Source organism: Hemitrygon akajei, chromosome 8, assembly GCF_048418815.1.
Source record: "Hemitrygon akajei chromosome 8, sHemAka1.3, whole genome shotgun sequence".
NCBI lineage: Eukaryota > Metazoa > Chordata > Chondrichthyes > Myliobatiformes > Dasyatidae > Hemitrygon > Hemitrygon akajei.
In genome coordinates, this window is record NC_133131.1 from 174,723,512 (window position 1) to 174,745,321 (window position 21,810).

The 21,810-nt window shown below is 51.7% G+C and overlaps 1 protein-coding gene across 5 annotated transcripts in view; it reads left to right on the plus strand.

Moving 5' to 3' along the window:
* Positions 1–21,810, plus strand: part of mroh1 (maestro heat-like repeat family member 1) — a 159,392-nt gene that overhangs the window by 99,327 nt on the left and 38,255 nt on the right. For 4 of the 5 annotated variants that reach the window (XM_073055142.1, XM_073055145.1, XM_073055143.1 and 1 more), the window contains exons 23-31: positions 1,721–1,747; positions 4,262–4,384; positions 7,476–7,555; positions 8,243–8,378; positions 10,325–10,420; positions 11,275–11,379; positions 12,594–12,729; positions 14,781–14,893; positions 19,204–19,356. In XM_073055142.1, the coding sequence (XP_072911243.1) occupies positions 1,721–1,747; positions 4,262–4,384; positions 7,476–7,555; positions 8,243–8,378; positions 10,325–10,420; positions 11,275–11,379; positions 12,594–12,729; positions 14,781–14,893; positions 19,204–19,356 (969 nt within the window). The remainder of the gene's footprint in view (positions 1–1,720; positions 1,748–4,261; positions 4,385–7,475; positions 7,556–8,242; positions 8,379–10,324; positions 10,421–11,274; positions 11,380–12,593; positions 12,730–14,780; positions 14,894–19,203; positions 19,357–21,810) is intronic. The other variant, XM_073055146.1, reaches the window with a different exon arrangement.

Here is a 21,810-nt window from a genome sequence, read left to right on the forward strand (position 1 = left end):
TGATGGGACGGTGTGGAGGGAGTTTCACTCAGTGTCTGACCCCGGGAGTGTGTGATGGGACAGTGTGGAGGGAGTTTCACTCTGTGTCTGACCCCGGGAGTTTGTGATGGGACGGTGTAGTGGGCAGTTTCACTCTGTTTCTGACCCTCTGAGTATGTGGTGGGACGGTGTAGTGGGCAGTTTCACTCTGTTTCTGACCCTCTGAGTATGTGGTGGGATGGTGTGGAGGGAGTTTCATACTGTGTCTGAACTGGGAGTTTGTGATGGGACAGTGTAGGGGGCAGTTTCACTCTGTTTCTGACCCCGGGAGTATGTGGAGGGACGGTGTGGAGGGAGTTTCATATTGTGTCTGACTCGGGAGTTTGTGATGGGATGGTGTGGAGGGAGTTTCACTCTGTGTTTGACCCCCGGGAGTGTGTGATGGGACAGTGTGGAGGGAGTTTCACTCTGTTTCTGACCCCGGGAGTGTGTGATGGGACGGTGTGGAGGGAGTTTCACTCTGTATGTGACCCTGGGAGCGTGTGATGGGACAGTGTGGAGGGAGTTTCACTCTGTATGTGACCCTGGGAGTGTGTGATGGGACAGTGTGGAGGGAGTTTCACTCTGTATGTGACCCTGGGAGTGTGTGATGGGACGGTGTGGAGGGAGTTTCACTCTGTATGTGACCCTGGGAGTGTGTGATGGGACGGTGTGGAGGGAGTTTCACTCTGTATGTGACCCTGGGAGTGTGTGATGGGACAGTGTGGAGGGAGTTTCACTCTGTATGTGACCCTGGGAGTGTGTGATGGGACGGTGTGGAGGGAGTTTCACTCTGTGTCTGACCCCGGGAGTGTGTGATGGGACGGTGTGGAGGGAGTTTCAGTCTGTCTGACCCCGGGAGTGTGTGATGGGACGGTGTGGAGGGAGTTTCACTCTGTATCTGACCCCGGGAGTGTGTGATGGGACGGTGTGGAGGGAGTTTCACTCTGTCTGACCCGGGGAATGTGTGATGGGACGGTGTGGAGGGAGTTTCAGTCTGTCTGACCCGGGGAGTGTGTGATGGGACGGTGTGGAGGGAGTTTCACTCTGTCTGACCCGGGGAATGTGTGATGGGACGGTGTGGAGGGAGTTTCAGTCTGTGTCTGACCCCGGGAGTGTGTGATGGGACAGTGTGGAGGGAGTTTCACTCTGTGTCTGACCCCGGGAGTTTGTGATGGGACGGTGTAGTGGGCAGTTTCACTCTGTTTCTGACCCTCTGAGTATGTGGTGGGACGGTGTGGAGGGAGTTTCATACTGTGTCTGAACTGGGAGTTTGTGATGGGACGGTGTAGGGGGCAGTTTCACTCTGTTTCTGACCCCGGGAGTATGTGGAGGGACGGTGTGGAGGGAGTTTCATATTGTGTCTGACTCGGGAGTTTGTGATGGGATGGTGTGGAGGGAGTTTCACTCTGTGTCTGACCCCCGGGAGTGTGTGATGGGACAGTGTGGAGGGAGTTTCACTCTGTTTCTGACCCCGGGACTTTGTGATGGGATGGTGTGGAGGGAGTTTCTCTCTGTTTTGGACCCCGGGAGTATGTTGAGGGAGTTTCACTCTGTTTCGGACCCCGGGAGTTTGTGATGGGACAGCGTAGGGGGCAGTTTCACCGTCCTGGGAGTACCAGCTGCCTTGGTGGAGTTGTGTGGGAATTTTCTGGTTACATTAACTCTGGGATTTGCTGATTTCCTCTCACTTGTCTCACAGGTTCTGGGCATTAAAGTTGAAACCAAGGTAGAGTGTGACCCCTCAACTCCATCCGTACTGGTTTGTCCTGTGCCTCTCCTCCGGAGGAGATTAATCCTTCCCTCACTCACATCCTGAGCTTCACCCTCTATCTAACCTCTGAACTCTGTCCTGGGATTGTTGTTGGCTCTGCGTTCGAGTTCCCAGCCCATCAGTACTGCCCCACTCCCGCCACATCACTGTCACCCGCCTTGGAATCCGGGCCAGGGCAGAACATTCTGGACATCAATTTAGTCTGAAGTAGGAACACCTGGAGTCAGTGTGGACGGGTGGAGGAGTTCACTCTGGCAGTCCCATTGAGAAAGGAAGACCCGTCTCAGTGGTCTGTTGTGCTTGGAGGAGGCCACTCAATCCATCCTGCCTGTGCTGGCCCTGTGTGAAATTTCCCATCCCAGTCCCATGGTTCTGTAACCCCTCCCTCCCTCCCTCCGCGGCCCACACGCCAGAGCACCGCAAACCCTCCAAGGCTCTCCCCTCTCCCCGTGCCTTCATCCTACCAAAAACCCCTCCCTCCCTTCTCGGCCCACAGGCCAGAGCACCGCAAACCCTCCAAGGCTCTCCCCTCTCCCCGTGCCTTCATCCTACCAAAAACCCCTCCCTCCCTCCTCGGCCCACAGGCCAGAGCACCGCAAACCCTCCAAGGCTCTCCCCTCTCCCCGTGCCTTCATCTACCAAAAACCCCTCCCTCCCTCCTCGGCCCACAGGCCAGAGCACTGCAAACCCTCCAAGGCTCTCCCCTCTCCCCGTGCCTTCATCCTACCAAAAACCCCTCCCTCCCTCCTCGGCCCACAGGCCAGAGCACTGCAAACCCTCCAAGGCTCTACCCTCGCCCCTCGCCTTCATCCTACCAAAAACTCCTCCCTCCCTCCTCGGCCCACAGGCCAGAGCACCGCAAACCCTCCAAGGCTCTCCCCTCTCCCTGTGCCTTCATCCTACCAAAAACCCCTCCCTCCCTCCTCGGCCCACAGGCCAGAGCACCGCAAACCCTCCAAGGCTCTACCCTCGCCCCTCGCCTTCATCCTACCAAAAACCCCTCCCTCCCTCCTCAAGCTCCTGCTCCCAGACAGAGACTCAAGGAGCCGCAGATGCTGGAATCAGGAACGACACAGACCTACTTGTGGAACTCAGGGGGCCTGCGCAGGACGGGCACCATTTCAGGTTGTGCATGGAGAGAATAGACGGGGAGATGACTGGTGCAGTCCGGAGCAGGGAGGAAATCTGCCTGTCTCACCCTCCTCGGGAAAGGCGTGATTGATTTGGAAAACGTGCATAGATGCAGCCAGCAATTGAGGCCCTGAGTTATGGGGGAGGGTTGGGCAGGCTAGGACTTTATTTACTGGTGTAGGAGACTGAGGAGGCCACAGTAAAAAAAATTACCATAAATTAGGATCGGAAGTTGAGCAACAGGGGAGGTGATGTTCATGATCCATTGAGAAATCAGACGGTAGAGGGGAAGAAGCTGTTTCTAAAACATAGTGTGTGTCTTCAGGTTCCTGTACCTCCTCCCTGACTATAGCAATGAGAAGAGGGCATGCTGGCGCTGGGTGATGAGGGTCCTCAGTGACGATTACCACCTTCTTGAAGGTGACCGCGATGCTGGGGAGGCCGGTGCCCATGATGGAAATGACTGAGTTTACAATTCCTGCAGCTTTTTCCCGATCCTGTGCAGTGCCCCCCCTCCCCCTCCATTCCAGACGGTGATACAACCATTTCGAATGCTCTCCACGGTACATTTGCAGGAATTTACGTACTGATTCTCCTCAAACCCTGAATGAAGTACAGCTGCTGGCACGGCTGCATCCAGGGTAGATCCTCAGATGTTGACACCCATAAAGTTGAAACTGCGCACCCTATCCACGGCTGACCGCTCGATGAGGACTGGCACTCTCCCTCGACTTCCCCTTCCTGAGTTCCACAGTGAATTCCTTCAGATCGGATTGCAGTCACAATCATATCGGATGCCACTGGAGCTGCTGAGCTTCCCCAGCAGCCTGTGTGCTTCTCCCTCTCCCGAACATCCTGGATTCGAGGCGGTGAGCCTGGCGTTACCTGCGTCCATCCTGTGAATCCAGGTGGATTGTGCCTCTCCCTGAGGGAGCAGGCTCAATGAAGTCAGCCAAAGAATGCAAGGGTTTAAGGAGCTGACCTACCAGTCCAGACTGGTAACCCTGCCCCACAGCCCACTTCTAACCCAACCCCACCCTTCTCCTGTCAAATGCCCTCTCCAACTGATCCCTGCCCAGGCACTGTTAGAACTCGGCTGAAGTGCCTGGCATGGAACAGGAATGTCCCACACTCCAGAGGAAGGGGTTTGGGGACACCCGATTTATGCAATTACCACTTCTGGGTTCTTTCTCTCCACATCTCTCCAAAGCTTCTTCCTGGACTGTAACCTCTGATGTCTGTTTGCAACTAATTCTCTGCCTGCTTTTCTGTGCTCTGACCTGTTTTGTTGGTTTTGCCGTTGCCTGGGTTGTGATCTCTCCCTCCCGCCCCCCCCAGGATTTGACCATTAAGCTCAGTCTGATGAAGACCCTCACCCTGATAGCCAGGGCAGTGCACGCCTGCGAGAAGACCCACCCCTACACCTTCTCACAGAAGGGGGAGCTGTTGCTCTATATGCAGGTATGTTAGATTGGGATGTAGAGTTGTTACTTTTCACGTTGTTTAACTGTACTGTGCTTGCTTTTATTTTTATATAATCATCATCATTATGTGCTGTCATATGACATCATCATTATGTGCTGTATCATATGACATCATTATATGCTGTACCATATGACATCATTATGTGCTGTGTCATATGACATCATTATATGCTGTGTCATGACACTATCATTATGTGCTGTGTCATATGACATCATCATCATGTGCTGTGTCATATGACATCATCATTATGTGCTATGCTGTACGCGATCGTGGGCTCCATGACCATGATTGTTCTTGGCAACTTTTTCTACAGAAGTGGTTTGCCTTTGCCTTCTTCTGGTTAGTGTCTGTACAGGACGGGTGACCCCAGCCATTATCAATACTCTGCAGAGATTGTCTGTCTGGCGTCAGTGGTCACATAACCAGGACTTGTGATCGGCACCGGCTGCTCCCATGATTTCACCTGACCGTGATCAGGGGGCTGAGCGGGTGCTACACATTGTCCAAGGGTGACCTGCAGGCTAGCGGAAGGAAGGAGTGCCTTACACCCCGTTTGGTAGAGACATATCACCACCCCGCCAGGCTATTTTTATATAATCACCTACACGAGATATAAAATTTGTGTCCTATGGCCACTTTATTAAGTTTTACAAGAACAAAGAATAACAAGAAGCAGGGGTCGAAAAAGGAAAGACCTGACTGAAGAGTAGCTGTGGCTGTCTCATACTCAGACGAGAGATAACACGAATTCCAGTGAGAACAATTCATTATAGAATAGTCAGATTCCCCTGGCGTGAGGCCTCAAGAAGCTTCCTGAAAAAACTATAGAAGCAACTATACCGTTATACATTGGAAAACTCTGCTGAAGAAACTTACTGATTTTCTATAAACATATTACTTCTCAGTAGGAGGTGTCACGCTGCATGAATCTGGCAATTTTGTACTTCCAGTTTATTGTCATTTAACCGTACACGTGTGTATCACCAAATGCAACACTGTCCCTCACACACAACTGTACATGTGTGTCACTAAACGAAACAGTGTCCCTCACACACAACTGTACACGTGTGTCACTAAACGAAACAGTGTCCCTCACACACAACTGTACACGTGTGTCACTAAACGAAACAGTGTCCCTCACACACAACTGTACACGTGTGTCACTAAACGAAACAGTGTCCCTCACACACAACTGTACACGTGTGTTACTAAACGAAACAGTGTCCCTCACACACAACTGTACACGTGTGTCACTAAACGAAACAGTGTCCCTCACACACAACTGTACACGTGTGTCACTAAATGAAACAGTGTCCCTCACACACAACTGTACACGTGTGTCACTAAACGAAACAGTGTCCCTCACACACAACTGTACACGTGTGTCACTAAACGAAACAGTGTCCCTCACACACAACTGTACACGTGTGTCACCAAACGAAACAGTGTCCCTCACACACAACTGTACACGTGTGTCACCAAACGAAACAGTGTCCCTCACACACAACTGTACACGTGTGTCACCAAACGAAACAGTGTCCCTCACACACAACTGTACATGTGTGTCACCAAACGAAACAGTGTCCCTCACACACAACTGTACACGTGTGTCACTAAACGAAACAGTGTCCCTCACACACAACTGTACACGTGTGTCACTAAACGAAACAGTGTTCCTCAGACACAACTGTACACGTGTGTCACTAAACGAAACAGTGTCCCTCACACACAACTGTACACGTGTGTCACTAAACGAAACAGTGTCCCTCACACACAACTGTACACGTGTGTCACTAAACGAAACACTGTCCCTCACACACAACTGTACACGTGTGTCACTAAACGAAACAGTGTCCCTCACACACAACTGTACACGTGTGTCACTAAACGAAACAGTGTCCCTCACACACAACTGTACACGTGTGTCACTAAACGAAACAGTGTCCCTCACACACAACTGTACACGTGTGTCACTAAACGAAAAGGTGTCCCTCACACACAACTGTACACGTGTGTCACTAAACGAAACAGTGTCCCTCACACACAACTGTACACGTGTGTCACCAAACGAAACAGTGTCCCTCACACATAACTGTACACGTGTGTCACCAAACGAAACAGTGTCCCTCACACACAACTGTACACGTGTGTCACTAAACGAAACTGTGTCCCTCACACACAACTGTACACGTGTGTCACTAAACGAAACAGTGTCCCTCACACACAACTGTACACGTGTGTCACTAAACGAAACAGTGTCCCTCACACACAACTGTACACGTGTGTCACTAAACGAAACAGTGTCCCTCACACACAACTGTACACGTGTGTCACCAAACGAAACAGTGTCCCTCACACACAACTGTACACGTGTGTCACCAAACGAAACAGTGTCCCTCACACACAACTGTACACGTGTGTCACTAAACGAAACTGTGTCCCTCACACACAACTGTACACGTGTGTCACTAAACGAAACAGTGTCCCTCACACACAACTGTACACGTGTGTTACTAAACGAAACAGTGTCCCTCACACACAACTGTACACGTGTGTCACTAAACGAAACAGTGTTCCTCACACACAACTGTACACGTGTGTCACTAAACGAAACAGTGTTCCTCAGACCAAGGGGCACAATGCATAAAATAATCAAAGTTAAAAGTAAACTTCAAAGTAAAATTTATTATCAGAGTCCGTGCATGTCACCACATCCAACCCAGAGATTCTTTCTCCTGCAGGCATACTTAGCAAATCTATAGAATAATAACTATAAACTGTAATCATCTTGAACTGTTAATTATAAACAGATATAAATAAATAATGAGCATGAAATAACAGTGTACCAGAGTTCTTAAATGAATGAAATTATCCCCTCTGGTTCAAGGGCCTGATGGTTGAGGGGTAGTAACTGTTCCTGAATCTGGTGGTTCAAGAAGGGCCTGTACTGTGCTGTAGTGTTCTGTGGTTCTATACAGTGGCTATGCCACATTATATAGGGTAGCACTCCAAGATGGTGTAGGGACATAGTCCACTAATCTTCTTCCCGTTCCTTCCTCGGAGGCAGGATTTGATCAGGGCGGAACCAGCGGACAGCCTGAGGACCCCCATCAGACAGCAAGCTATCACCACCTGCACACATCTGCTGTATCCTGCAAAGTGCACCTGTAGGCGTGGGAACCACACGCTGTGGGTGGGGCGGTACCGAGGGAGGGTCGCGCTGTGGGAGGGGCGGGTACCGAGGCAGGGTCGCGCTGTGGGTGGGGGCGGTACCGAGGGAGGGTCGCGCTGTGGGTGGGGCGGTACCGAGGCAGGGTCGCGCTGTGAGAGGGGCGGTACCGAGGGAGGGTCGCGCTGTGGGAGGGGCGGTACCGAGGCAGGGTCGCGCTGTGGGAGGGGCGCGGTACCGAGGGAGGGTCGCGCTGTGGGAGGGGCGGTACCGAGGCAGGGTCGCGCTGTGGGAGGGGCGGTACCGAGGGAGGGTCGCGCTGTGGGAGGGGCGGTACCGAGGGAGGGTCGCGCTGTGGGAGGGGCGGTACCGAGGGAGGGTCACGCTGTGGGAGGGGCGGGTACCGAGGCAGGGTCGCGCTGTGAGAGGGGCGGGTACCGAGGGAGGGTCGCGCTGTGGGTGGGGCGGGTACCGAGGGAGGGTCGCGCTGTGGGTGGGGGCGGTACCGAGGGAGGGTCACGCTGTGGGAGGGGCGGTCAGTACTGAGGCAGAGCGGTGAGAAGGTTGTGTTTTGTCCCTAGTAACAGTAGGTCACCCACTACTCCAGACAGAAGATTGTTTCTCCCTGGCATGTGTAAATCTGTTCTCCTTGACGCTGTCTGCAGTAAGCTGGACCCGCCTCTGGGCGAGGTGGAGACCTTCGAACTGATCAAAACCTGCATGAACAGTGTGTTTGGGTTGCTGCCCCCTGCCATGGAGAAAGGCAAGGACGAGAGTGGACCCGGCCTGAAGGAGAGAGAGGTGAGGAATGGTGGGCAGGGGCTATGAGGGATCCCTACACCATGGGAGGGGGTGGTCACTCTGTGAGAGGGGTGGTTCTGAGGGAGGGTCACACTGTGGGAGGGGAGGTACCGAGGGAGGGTCACACTGTCGGAAGGGTGGTAACGAGGGAGGGTCACACTGTCAGAGGGGTGGTAACAAGGGAGGGTCACACTGTGGGAAGGGTAGTACTGAGGGAGTGTCACACTGGGAGGGGTGGCACCGAGGGAGGGTCACATTGTGGGAGGGGCAGTCCTGAGGGAGGGTCACACTGTGGGAGGGGAGGTACCGAGGGAGGGTCACACTGAGGGAGGGTCACACTGTCGGAGGGGAGGTACCGAGGGAGGGTCACACTGTCAGAGGGGTGGTACTGAGGGAGGGTCAGATTGTGGAACGGGTGGTATTGAGGGAGGGTCACACTGTGGGAGAGGCAGTCCTGAGGGAGGGTCACACTGTGGGGGGGTGGTACTGAGGGAGGGTCAGATTGTGGAACGGGTGGTATTGAGGGAGGGTCACACTGTGGGAGAGGCAGTCCTGAGGGAGGGTCACACTGTGGGAGGGGAGGTACTGAGGGAGGGTCACACAGTGGGAGGGGTGGCACCGAGGGAGGGTCACACTATGGGAGGGGCAGTACTGAGGGAGGGTCAGATTGTGGAACGGGTGGTACTGAGGGAGGGTCACACTGTGGGAGAGGCAGTCCTGAGGGAGGGTCACACTGTTGGGGGGGTGGTACTGAGGGAGGGTCACACTGTGGGGGGTGGTACTGAGGGAGGGTCAGATTGTGGAACGGGGTGGTACTGAGGGAGGGTCACACTGTGGGAGAGGCAGTCCTGAGGGAGGGTCACACTGTTGGGGGGGTGGTACTGAAGGAAGCTCGTTTAGGAAAGTAGCTGTACTGACAACAGCAAAACTGGCCACTTTTTCACCTTTCCACCCTTTCAAACACACGCACACAGACACGTGTACACACACCTCGCCGGTCCTTGGCCCCAAATCTCAGACTCGCAGACATCGGACCTCCAATCTGTTGTCCTTGGCCTGGACTTGGCGCCATCGGGACGATGCGAAGACAAACATTTTGTACACGTTATATATTGCTGCTGCAGTTCTACACTGCAGTCATTGAGTCTGTCCTGTGCACCTCCATCATTGTGTGGTTTGGAGCCGCCACCAAGCAGGATAGAACCAGACTACAGCGCACAGTGAGGACTGCCGAGTGCATTATTGGAGCCTCCCTGCCCTCTATTGTGGACCTGTACTGTTCCAGGTTGAAGAAGAGGGCGGGGAACATCATAAAGGAACTCCTCCCATCCTGCGCACGGACTGTTTGATCTGCTTCCGTCTGGTAGGCACTTCAGATCCCTCCAGACTAAGACTAATAGGCACTGGAGAAGATTTTTCCCTACTGCGGTCACTTTGCTGAACAGTTAACTGTCGGCTAACTATTACTTGGATTGCACTACCTGTATGTATAATCTATATTTTCATTTATATTTATCATTATTATTGTTATGAGCAGAGAGACAACATCTGCCGGAAGTAAATTACTTGTATGTGCATAGGTACTTGGCGATTAAATTCTGATTCTGATTAATCGACTGGAGCCTTTACACTGGGGGGACACTGACCAGTGCAGCAACGGGCAGGCCCTTCGGCCCACAATTAAATTACTGAACCAAATAAATCAGCAGTCAAATGACTAACTGAACTAATTCCTACACAATGTCTGTATTCTTCCATTTTCCTCACGTCGACGAGTCTGTCTAAACAACTAAAACTCCCTAACGTATCTGGGAAGTTGCCTTTACCGCTGGGGCCCATGGTGAGCACCTCCCCTCCCCTCCCCACGTTTGAGGGCTGATGGAGCAGCTCTCCCCGGCAGGGCAAGTGTTTGTCTTGAGCTCTGACGAAGCTGCTGTCACTTGCAGGTCCTCTTTGCCGAAACGTTGACCGCCCTGCAGGACCTCCTGAAGCAAGTCCTCCTGCAGGACCTGAGCCCCGATGGGCTGCAGGCTGTCTTTAAGGTACGGGGAGCCCGAGGAGAGGGGTGGAGTGGTCGAGGGAAGGGGGTCTTCAAGAAAAGAAGGTGACCTGTCTTGGGGTTCCCGCTTGACACCGAACGGGCATTCAGGAGAAGGGTTACAGAGGTCTGGGAGCAGTGAAAATGGGCGGGTTAAGGTGTATCCGCGCCACGCCATTGAGTCAGAGCCTTCGTGTTCAATTTCCATGGCACTGAGGTGGGACACGGCAACAGTTTCTCAAACCTTACCCTCCCCCTCACTTACTGGTCAGCGTACTGGTGGGGAGGGACAGTGATGTGCTGGGAGCAGGGCGAAGGGGAAGGGTATGTATGCTTACCCCTCTCATCCCCTCTCTCCTCCCTCCTCCCTCTCCGTCCTCTCCCTCCCTGTCCTCTCCCTCTTCCCTCCCGTCCTCTCCTCCCTCTCCATCCCTTCTCTTCGCCCTCCCACCTCCCCTCTCTCCTCCTTCCCTCCACCCTTATAACTTCCTTCCCTTCCTCCCTCCCTGTCTCCCCTCTCCCTGTCTCCCCTCTCCCCGTCTCCCCTCTCCCCGTCTCCCCTCTCCCCGTCTCCCCTCTCCCCGTCTCCCCTCTCCCCGTCTCCCCTCTCCCCGTCTCCCTCTCCCCTCCCCCTCCCCCTCTCCCCCTCCCCTCTCTCCCCTTCCCCTCTCTCCCCCTCCCCTCTCACCCCCCACTCCCCCCAGTGTTAGGGTATTGTGGCTGTGCCTTGTTGGATGGACACTTGCGGGCTGCTGGCGGTACAATCCTCACTGATCAGATTTGACACAAACGACCCGTTTCAATGTAGAGGTGACAAAATCTAATCTTCACCTCCTCTCGTCCCTCTGCTCCCCTCAGCACCTCGAGGGTTGGATCATCTCCGCTAGGGACTGGGAGCGGGATCGCGCTGTACTCATCCTCTCCAATCTGCTGGCCTTTTACCTGGAGAAACTCAACGTCCGGGTGAGTGTGACCCATCAGCCCCCTGCGGGACGGCGGTGAGAGGCCGAGCCGAACACCCGAACCCCTCCATCTCCGGGGTCTCAAACCTAGATGTGTCTACTAAAGATGGTGCCTCGGACCGCCGTGTGGGAAAGGTTCAATATGTTAGGAGAATCGAGGGATTTGATGGAAGTGGACAAAACAAGAAGGGGTATAGATAGGGTCAATGCAAGCAGGCTTTCCCCCCTGAGGTTGGGCGGGACTACAACCAGAGGTGATGGGTGAAAGGTGAAATGTTGAAGGGGAACCTGAGGGGGAACTTCTTCACTCAGAGGGCGGTGAGAGTGTGGGACGAGCTGCCCTCAGAGGGTGGGGAGAGTGTGGAACGAGATTCACTCAGAGGGTGGGGAGAGTGTGGAACGAGCTTCACTCAGAGGGTGGTGAGAGTGTGGGACGAGCTGCCCTCAGAGGGTGGGGAGAGTGTGGAACGAGATTCACTCAGAGGGTGGGGAGAGTGTGGAACGAGATTCACTCAGAGGGTGGGGAGAGTGTGGAACGAGCTGCCCTCAGAGGGTGGTGTGGGTGTGGGACGAGCTGCCCTCAGAGGTTGAGAGTGTGGAACGAGCTTCACTCAGAGGGTGGGGAGAGTGTGGAACGAGCTTCACTCAGAGGGTGGGGAGAGTGGGACGAGCTTCACTCAGAGGGTGGGGAGAGTGGGACGAGCTGCCCTCAGAGGGTGGGGAGAGTGTGGAACGAGCTGCCCTCAGAGGGTGGGGAGAGTGGGACGAGCTGCCAGTAGAAGTGCTGGATGCAGGTTCGACTGCAATGTTTAAGTACATGGGTGGGAGGGGTATGGAGGGTGCAAGTGCAGGTCGATAGGACTAAGCAGAATAAGCTTTGAGACAGACTAGATGGGCTGAAGGGCAGTTTCTGTGCTGTAGTGCTTTATAACATTGGGCACACACTCCCAGGGTATAAACACCATGAACATTTGCTCTTGGCAGTACTACCTCAGTGCACTGTTGTAATGAAAGATCGGTATGCTGGACAGGTTTTCCACTCTATATCGTACATAATTTCCCAGTTGAGAACCTCTAAACTCCAAGCTAGTCTTTCTTACGGTTCGTAAGCACAATAGGATGAACTCTTGACCTGACAATCTAGCTTTTCGAGGCCTTTGTACCTTGGTGCACGTGACAACATTAAACTGATACCCCCTCCCACTGTTCCCCAAGGCCATGGTGACCTTCCACAACCTGGGTACAATCATCGGCCGCCTGGTCCCCCGGAGCACCGACCCACTGGTGACGGTACGGCGGAACGCGGTGGAGGGGGTTCACACCCTTCTCTGCATCCAGCAGCGATACGCCGGTGAGTGGGGGGGGGGAAGCAAGGTGGAGTGTTAGTGATTGGAGGGGAGCTATGCGATGGAGGGCGAGGAGGAGGGGGGAGTGGAGGCAGGTGATGCATGGGGAGATCACTGCAACCATCAAGAATTGCAAGTCCCACACCAGCAGGTTCAGGGAGTTGTTACCATCAGGCTGCTAAACCAGCGAGGATAACTTCACTCACCACAACACAGAACTGATACGTCAGCCTACAGACCCCACTATAGAGTCCAATCCACGGCAACGTTTGGCCACTCACATCTGTGTTTCAAACCCAAACTCTCAGCAGGATCAACGAAAGGTTGTTACTTACCACAATCTGCTCCAGCCTCGTGCTTCCAGATTCCCAGACGCTGGTGTTCAGCCAATATGTGGCAGCAAGAGCAAATCCAAGAATTGCCAGTAACCTGGGACCGCCATGGGGTTGTGGTACTTCCCTGATGCACCCCCAGCTCCAAAGGGTCAAATCCATTAGACCATAAGATATAGGAGCAAGGTTTGCTCCGCCATTTCATCATGGCTGATCCATTATTCCTCTCAGCCTCAATCTCCTGCCTTCTCCCCATATCCCTTCATGCCCTGACCAATCAGAATCTATCAACTTTGCCTTAACTGTACCCAATGACGTGGCCTCCATAGCTGCCTGTGGCAATGAATTCCACAGATTCACCACCCTCTGGCTAAGGAAATTCCTCCTCATCTCTGTTCTAAAAGGACACCCCTCTATTCTGAGGCTGTGTCCTCTGGTCTTAGACTCTCCCATCATAGGAAACATTCTCTCCACATCCACTCTATCAAGGCCTTTCACCATTCAACTGCAAATCAACCTTTAGGGAGCCCTGCACAAGGACTCCCAAGTTCCTGTGCACCTCCGCGTTTTGTATTTTCTCTCCATTTAGAAAATAGTCAACCCATTCATTTCCTCTACCAAAGTGTATGACCGTACACTTCCCAACACTGTATTCCATCTGCCACTTCTTTGCCCATTCTCCTTGTCCCCCATTACTCCTTCTGTAGCCTCCCTATTCCCTCAAACTACCTCCCCCTCCACCTTTCTTCGAATCATCTGCAGGGATAATAAATGGTGATGTATATGTACTTGGATAATAAATTCACTGTCTCCTGGTCACAGAAGGGACAGGTGGAGTGCAGGAGATGGTACATTATGTATTCAGACAGTCACTGAATGTCTTCAGACAGGAAAAGAGGTGGAAGAGGCCATTCGGCCCTCTGTGACTGTGCTATTCAGTCCCACCTCATTCCACTTTCCAGCAGAGGCTGACGGCAGGTTTGTACCCAGTCTGGGTCGGGGGGGGGGGGGGGGGTGGGGTCCTGCCTCTCCTCACTCCTTAGATAGAGATCTGGACACTCATCACGGTCCTCATGTAAATCCATGATCCTTGGTGTATCCTTCCTCTCCCAGGAACTCCTGTGTTTCTGTAGCTCTGGGTTTTTACAGGATGGGGTTGCTAGTTCCATGTCCAACCCTCCTCCTCTCACAAACTTATGGACTTGGATAGCAAATTTACTTTCAGCTTTGAGTAGATAAGAAGAGGGCAAGTGTTAAGCATTGAAGTGGGGGACAGTGGGCGATGGAGGGGTGGGAATTGGGAGGGGGAGGTGGTGATGGGGTTGTGGAGGGAATGGGGAAGGGGTAGGTCAGGGGAAGTGGAGAGGAAACGGGCAAGTATTCGTGACTGGAGGGGCAGAGTGGGGAGACGGGAAGAGGGAGATGGAAGGTGGGGTTGCATGGGTGTGGGCAGAGGGCGAGACTGGAGTGGAGCGAGATAGGGGAGGATGCGAAGATGGAGATTTAGGAGCAGGACGGGGGAAACAGCTGAAGAGGGAGAACTGAATGGGGAGGGAGAAACAGGAGTGAGAAGGGCGAGGATAGGAAATGGTGGGGAAGAGGGAAACTTTGGGGAGGCTAACAGGACACGAAGCAATGAATGGGATTGGTCTTTACTTGCAGTCTGAAACCCTCCAACCTCTAACTCCCTCTTTGACACCCCCCCCCCACCTCACTGCCCGCAGGGTTTGCCTCCGACCATCGAGACCAAGATCTGGAACGTCTCCGGACTCTCCGAGACTCCTTGGATTCCTCAGAGGGTGGGGCTCTCTTCTCTACCTGCTCCGAGATTGGGCAGGTGAGACGGGGTGGGGCAGCATGAGGGAGGGTGTCTCAGGTGGCTCTGGGAGGGATCGGGATCCTGCCCGTAGACAAGGTCACAGGTCTGAAGTGACTGGTCGACAATGAGCGGGGAGAGCTTATTGGTGATACAGAGCTCGGTGGCAGTGTGAGACCAGGAGATACTGAGAGGGTATGTTTGAGCTGATTTCATCGACATGGATATAGCAGATGAAAGATCATGTGGAAAACTATAAGAAATGTGGCTAAAAAATAACAAAAAGGGAGTGAGAACTTGAGTTTTAAAGTGGGAGGGGGAGAAATTTAAAGGGAATCTGAGGGGTAAGTTTTTTGACACTGAGGTTAATGGTATAAGAGGAAGATTAAACTCTATTTAGTGCTACAGTACAGAACAGATCCGTCTGGCCCAACCAGCAGCCCCTGATTTAACTCTAGCCTAATCACAGGATTAATTAACCTGATATCTGAGATCATTGCCTCTGGGCCTGTACTGATTGGAGTTTAGAAGAATCAGGTGGAGGAGATCTCGATTTTATCATGGATAAAGCAGAGGCTGATTAGCAGGAGGCAAAGAGTGGGAATGGAGGGAGCCTTTTCTGGTCGGCTGCTGGAGTCCAGTGGTGTTCCCCAGGGGTCTGTGTTGGGACCGATTCTTTTTACGTTATATGTCAATGATTTGGATGATGGAATTGATGGCTTTGTTGCAAAGTTTGCAGTTGATATGAAGGTAGGTGGAGGGGCAGGTAGTGTTGAGGAAGTAGAGAGGCTACAGAAGAACCTCGACAAATTAGGAGAATGGGCAAAAAAAGTGGCAGATGGAATACAGTGTTGGGAAGTGTATGGTCATGCACTTTGGTAGAAGACATGAAAGGGTAGACTATTTTCTAAACGGAGAGAAAATACAAAAAACTGAGGCTTAAAGGGTCTTGGGAGTCCTTGTGCAGGATTCTCAAAAGGTTGCAGGTTGAGTCTGTGGTGAGGAAGGCAAATACAACGTTTGCATTCATTTCAAGAGGACTAGAATAGAAAAAACGATGTAATGAACAGGATTTGATAAGCGATCTTGAAGTAAAGGAGCCATTAGGAGATAGTGACCATAATATGATAAGTTTTTATCTGCAATTTGAGAAGGATAAGGGCAGATCGGAGGTGTCAGTGTTGCAGTTGAACAAAGGAGACTATGGAGCCATGAGGGAGGAGCTGGCCAAAGTTAACTGGACAGATATCCTAGCAGAAAAGACAGTGGAACAGCAATGGCAGGTATTCTTGGGAATAATGCACAAGGTGCAAAATCAGTTCATCCCCCGGAGAAGGAAGGATTCAAAGGGGGGAAAGGGGCCACAGTGGTTGACAAAGGAAGTCAGAGATTGCATAGCATTAAAAAAAAGGAAGTATGACAGAGCTAAGGTGAGTGGGAGGACAGATGATTGGGAAATTTTTAAGGAACAACAGAACTTAACTAAAAAGGCAATACGGGGAGAAAATTGAGGTACAAACGCAAGCTAGCCAGGAATATAAAGGAGGATAGCAAAAGCTTTTTTAGGTATGTGAAGAGAAAGAAGATAGTTAAGAACAATGTTGGGCCCTTGAAGAATGAATTGGGTGAAATTGTTATGGGAAACAGAGAAATGGCAGAAGAATTTAATAAGTACTTTAGATCTGTCTTCACTAGGGAAGACACAAACAATCTCCCAGATGTATGGATGGGCCAAGGGCATAGGGTAACAGAGGAAATGAAACAGATTGACATTAGGAAGGAAACGGTGATGAGTAGACTGATGAGACTGAAGGCTGACAAATCCCCAGGTTCAGGTGGTCTGCATCCTAGGGTACTAAAGGAGGTGGCTCTGGAAATTGTGGATGCATTGGTAATAATTTTCCAATGTTCCTTAGATTCAGGATCAGTTCCTGAGGATTGGAGAATGGCTAACGTTATCCCACTTTTTAAGAAAGGAGGGAGGAAGAAAACAGAGAACTATCGTCCTGTCAGCCTAACATCAGTAGTGGGGAAGATGCTAGAGTCCATTATTAAAGATGAAATAGTGGCATATCTAGATAGCAGTGATAGGATTGGGCCGAGCCAGCATGGATTTACCAAGGGCAAATCATGCTTGACTAATCTATTGGGAGTTTTTCGAGGATGTAACCAGGAAGTTAGACAAGGGAGATCCAGTGGATGTAGTGTACCTTGATTTTCAGAAGGCATTTGATAAGGTCCCACATAGGAGATTGGTGGGTAAAATCAGAGCTCATGGCATTGGGGGGGAAGTTATTGACATGGATAGAAAACTGGTTGGCAGATAGAAAGCAAAGGGTAACGGTGAATGGGTGTTTCTCGGAATGGCAGGCGGTGACTAGTGGGGTGCTACAGGGCTCGGTATTGGGACCACAGCTGTTTACGATTTACATCAACGATTTAGATGAAGGCATTGAGAATAACATCAGCAAGTTTGCTGATGATACTAAGCTGGGTGGCAGTGTGACATGTGATGAGGATGTTAGGAGAATTCAGGGTGACTTGGATAGGCTGGGTGAGTGGGCAGATACTTGGCAGATGACATTTAATGTGAATAAGTGTGAGGTTATCCACTTTGGGAGTAAGAACAGGAAGGCAGATTATTATCTGAACGGTGTAGAGTTAGGTAAGGGAGAAATACAAAGAGATCTAGGAGTCCTTGTTCATCAGTCACTGAAGGTGAATGAGCAAGTGCAGCAGGCAGTGAAGAAGGCTAATGGAATGTTGGCCTTTATTACAAAGGGAATTGAGTACAAGAGCAAGGAAATCCTCTTGCATTTGTACAGGGCCCTGGTGAGACCACACCTGGAGTATTGTGTACAGTTTTGGTCTCCAGGGTTAAGGAAGGATATCCTGGCTGTAGAGGAAGTGCAGCGTAAATTCACAGGGTTAATTCCTGGGATGTCCAGACTGTTTTACGCAGAGAGGTTAGAGAGACTGGGCTTGTACACGCTGGAATTAAGGAGATTGAGAGGGGATCTGATTGCAACATATAAGATTATTAAGGGATTGGACAAGATAGAGGCAGGAAATATGTTCCAGATGCTGGGAGAGTCCAGTACCAGAGGGCATGGTTTGAGAATAAGGGGTAGGTCATTTAGGACAGAGTTAAGGAAAAACTTCTCTCAAAGAGTTGTGGGGGTCTGGAATGCACTGCCTCAGAAGGTAGTGGAGGCCAATTCTCTGGATGCTTTCAAGAAGGAGCTAGATAGGTATTTTATGGATAGGGGAATCAAGGGATATGGGGACAAGGCAGGAACCGGGTATTGATAGTAGCTGATCAGCCATGATCTTAGAATGGCGGTGCAGGCTCAAAGGGCCGAATGGTCTACTTCTGCACCTATTGTCTATTGAGATTTTATAAATCACTGGTGAGGCCGCACTTGGAGTACTGTGAGCAGTTTTGTGCCGCTCATCTTCGAAAGGATGTGCTGAAACTGGAGAGGGTTCAAAGGAGGTTCACAAAAACTTTCCAGGTTTGAATGGCTTGTCATATGAAGAGTGTTTGATGGCTCTGGTCCTGTATTCACTAGAATTCAGAAGAATGAGGGGTGAACTCATTGAAACCCTTTGAATGGTGAAAAGTTTGATGGAGTGGATGTGAAGAGGGAGTTTCCTTGATGGGATAGTCTGGGATCAGAGGACACGGCCTCAGAATAGAGGGGATCCTTTTAGAACAGAGGAGATGAGGAGTTTCTTTAGTCAGAGGTTGGTGAATCTGTGGAATTCATTGCCAAAGACGACTGTGGAGGCCAAGTCGTTGGGTGTTTTTAAAATGGAGGTTGATAGGTTCCTGATTAGTCAGGGTGTCAAAAGTTACTGGGAAAAGGCTGGAGAATGGGGTTGAGAGAGGTAATAAATCAGCCATGATGGAACAGCAGAGCAGACTCGATGGGCTGAATGGCCCAATTCTACTCCTATGACTTATGGAAGTGGCAGATGGAAAATAATGCAGCGGACTGAGAAATGTGGAAAAAATGTAAAAAGAGTCTCGAACTCAAGGGCTTGGGTTTATGGTGAGGGGAGATGTGAGGGGTAAGGTTTTCACACAGGGGTTAACGGAACAGGATGCCAGAGGGCGAGTGGATTAGCTCTATTTGCCTCAGGTACATCACAACATCAGCGCTCGCGGGCTGCACCCAGCACAACCCTCCGATTGTGTTGGTTATTGACGCAGTCGCTGTACATTATGTACATATGACAAATAAAGCTAATGTAAACACGGGTAAAGCATGGATGAAGTGGGCCGAGTGGCCTGTTTCTTTGATTCTGACTCTTTACCTTGTTCCCAGGTGATTGCGAAGACCATTCCCCAGGGACAGCTGCATCCTCTACTCCGCTTGCTCTTCGAGGGTCTGCTAGATCCCCACCCCAACTGCTCCAGCGCAGCCTCTGTCATCATCAATACCATCGTCAGGATCAGGGGCAGCAGCCTCGGTGACCAGGTTAGTGATCAGTGGCCGATGCCAGCTACCAGTAACCGGTTCAGTGAAGGACCAGAACTGTCGGCAAGGTGAAGCAGTGACCGAGAAACCTGGCTGCCGGTAACACGGCAGGACCTTCTCTGTAAGCCCATTGTCCGGCAGGGGCTCGGGCTGCCCAGAACAGCAGGGGGCGCAGCCTCGGAGTGGAGGGACGTCCATTGAGAACAGAGGTGGAAGAGAGGGTGGTGAATGTGTGAAATTGATTGCCACAAACAGCTGTGGAGGCCATTGGGTATATTTAAAGTGCTGGTTGCTGGGTTCTTCGTTAGTCAGGGTGTGAAGGGTTAAGGGAAGAAGGCAGAAGAATGGGTTTGAGGGAAATGGATCGGCCATGATGGAATAGACGAACAGACTGGATGAGCTGAATGGCCTAATTCTGCTCCTGTATCTACTGCTCTCTGCCCTCTGTCTGCTTTTCAAGTTGTCTCCAGGTGTAGCCCATCTGTGAAGACCCTTCCTCTCCCAGGGATGAGGTCTTTGGAGCTTCTTTCGGTGTTTCTGTAGCTCTGGGTTTCTTTGCGATGAGGTTGTGAGCCCCGTGCCTGACCCTCCTCCTCCCACAACTGGGTGAGGACCGTCCACGGGATTTCATGTTCGATGTTTCAGGGTGCAGAACACACTGTAACAGCTACAGAGAGGGTGCAGGCAGGCAGACGGACGAGGGCCACGGAGATGGAGAGTTCACTTCTGTCATTCTAGGGCCTGATAACAGTGACCCTGACCCTCTTGGAAAATCTGCAAACATCGCCCTGTGTTAACCACACTCCCATACTGTGGTAACGTCCAGTGTTCCGTGTACGTAAAACTGATGAGAAAGGCTAATTAGATTCAGATTCCAATTTATCTATTATGTGCATGTTGAAACGTGTAGTTGGCATTAACAGCTCTCACAACCATTTATTCCTTGGAATACTGAAGACTGAGGGGAGATTCAATAGAGGGATATAAAATTGAGGGGTATAGATAGGGTAAATGCAAGCAGGCTTTTTCCACTGAGGTTGGCTGGGACGACAACCAGAGGTCATGGGTTAAGGGTGAAAGGTGAGAAATTTAAGGGGAACCTGAGGGGAAACTTCTTCACTCAGAGGGTGGTGAGAGTGTGGAAGGAGCTGCCAGTGGAAGTGGTGGATACGGGCTGGATCTCAACGTTTGAATCGTTTGTATAGGTACGTGGATGGGAGGGCTATGGTTTGGGTACAGGTAGGCAGTTTAAATGATTTGCCACAGACTAAGTAGAGCGAGGGGCCTGTTTCTGTGCCGTGCATCTCTGTGACTGACCTAAGGGTGTGCTGGGGCAGCCAGCAAGTGTCGTCACTAATTCCAGCACCAAACTAATGTGCCCAGAACATTCAGCAGATCAACACCAGCCGTGACAAAACAATGACAGCACAAACCCCTTTCCACACACACTCACACTCACCCCCACGAGCATTCACACACACACTCACACTCACCCCCACACACCCACGTACATTCACACACACTCACACTCACCCCCACACACCCACGTACATTCACACACCTTCACACTCAGCCCCACACACTCACGTACATTCACACACACTCACACTCACCCCCACACACCCACGTAAATTCACACACACTCACACTCACCCCCACACACCCACATACATTCACACACACACTCACCCCACACACCCACATACATTCACACACACACTCACCCCACACACCCACATACATTCACACACACTCACACTCACCCCCACACACCCACGTACATTCACACACACTCACACTCACCCCCACACACCCACGTACATTCACACACACTCACACTCACCCCCACACACCCACGTACATTCACACACCTTCACACTCACCCCCACACACCCACGTACATTCACACACACTCTCACTCACCCCCACACACCCACGTACATTCACACACACTCACACTCACCCCCACACACCCACGTACATTCACACACCTTCACACTCAGCCCCACACACTCACGTACATTCACACACACTCACACTCACCCCCACACTCACCCCCACACACCCACGTACATTCACACACACTCACACTCACCCCCACACACCCACGTACATTCACACACACTCACACTCACCCCCACACACCCACATACATTCACACACACACTCACCCCACACACCCACATACATTCACACACACACTCACCCCACACACCCACATACATTCACACACACTCACACTCACCCCCACACACCCACGTACATTCACACACACTCACACTCACCCCCACACACCCACGTACATTCACACACACTCACACTCACCCCACACACCCACATACATTCACACACACTCACACTCACCCCACACACCCACATACATTCACACACACACTCACCCCACACACCCACATACATTCACACACACTCACACTCACCCCCACACACCCACGT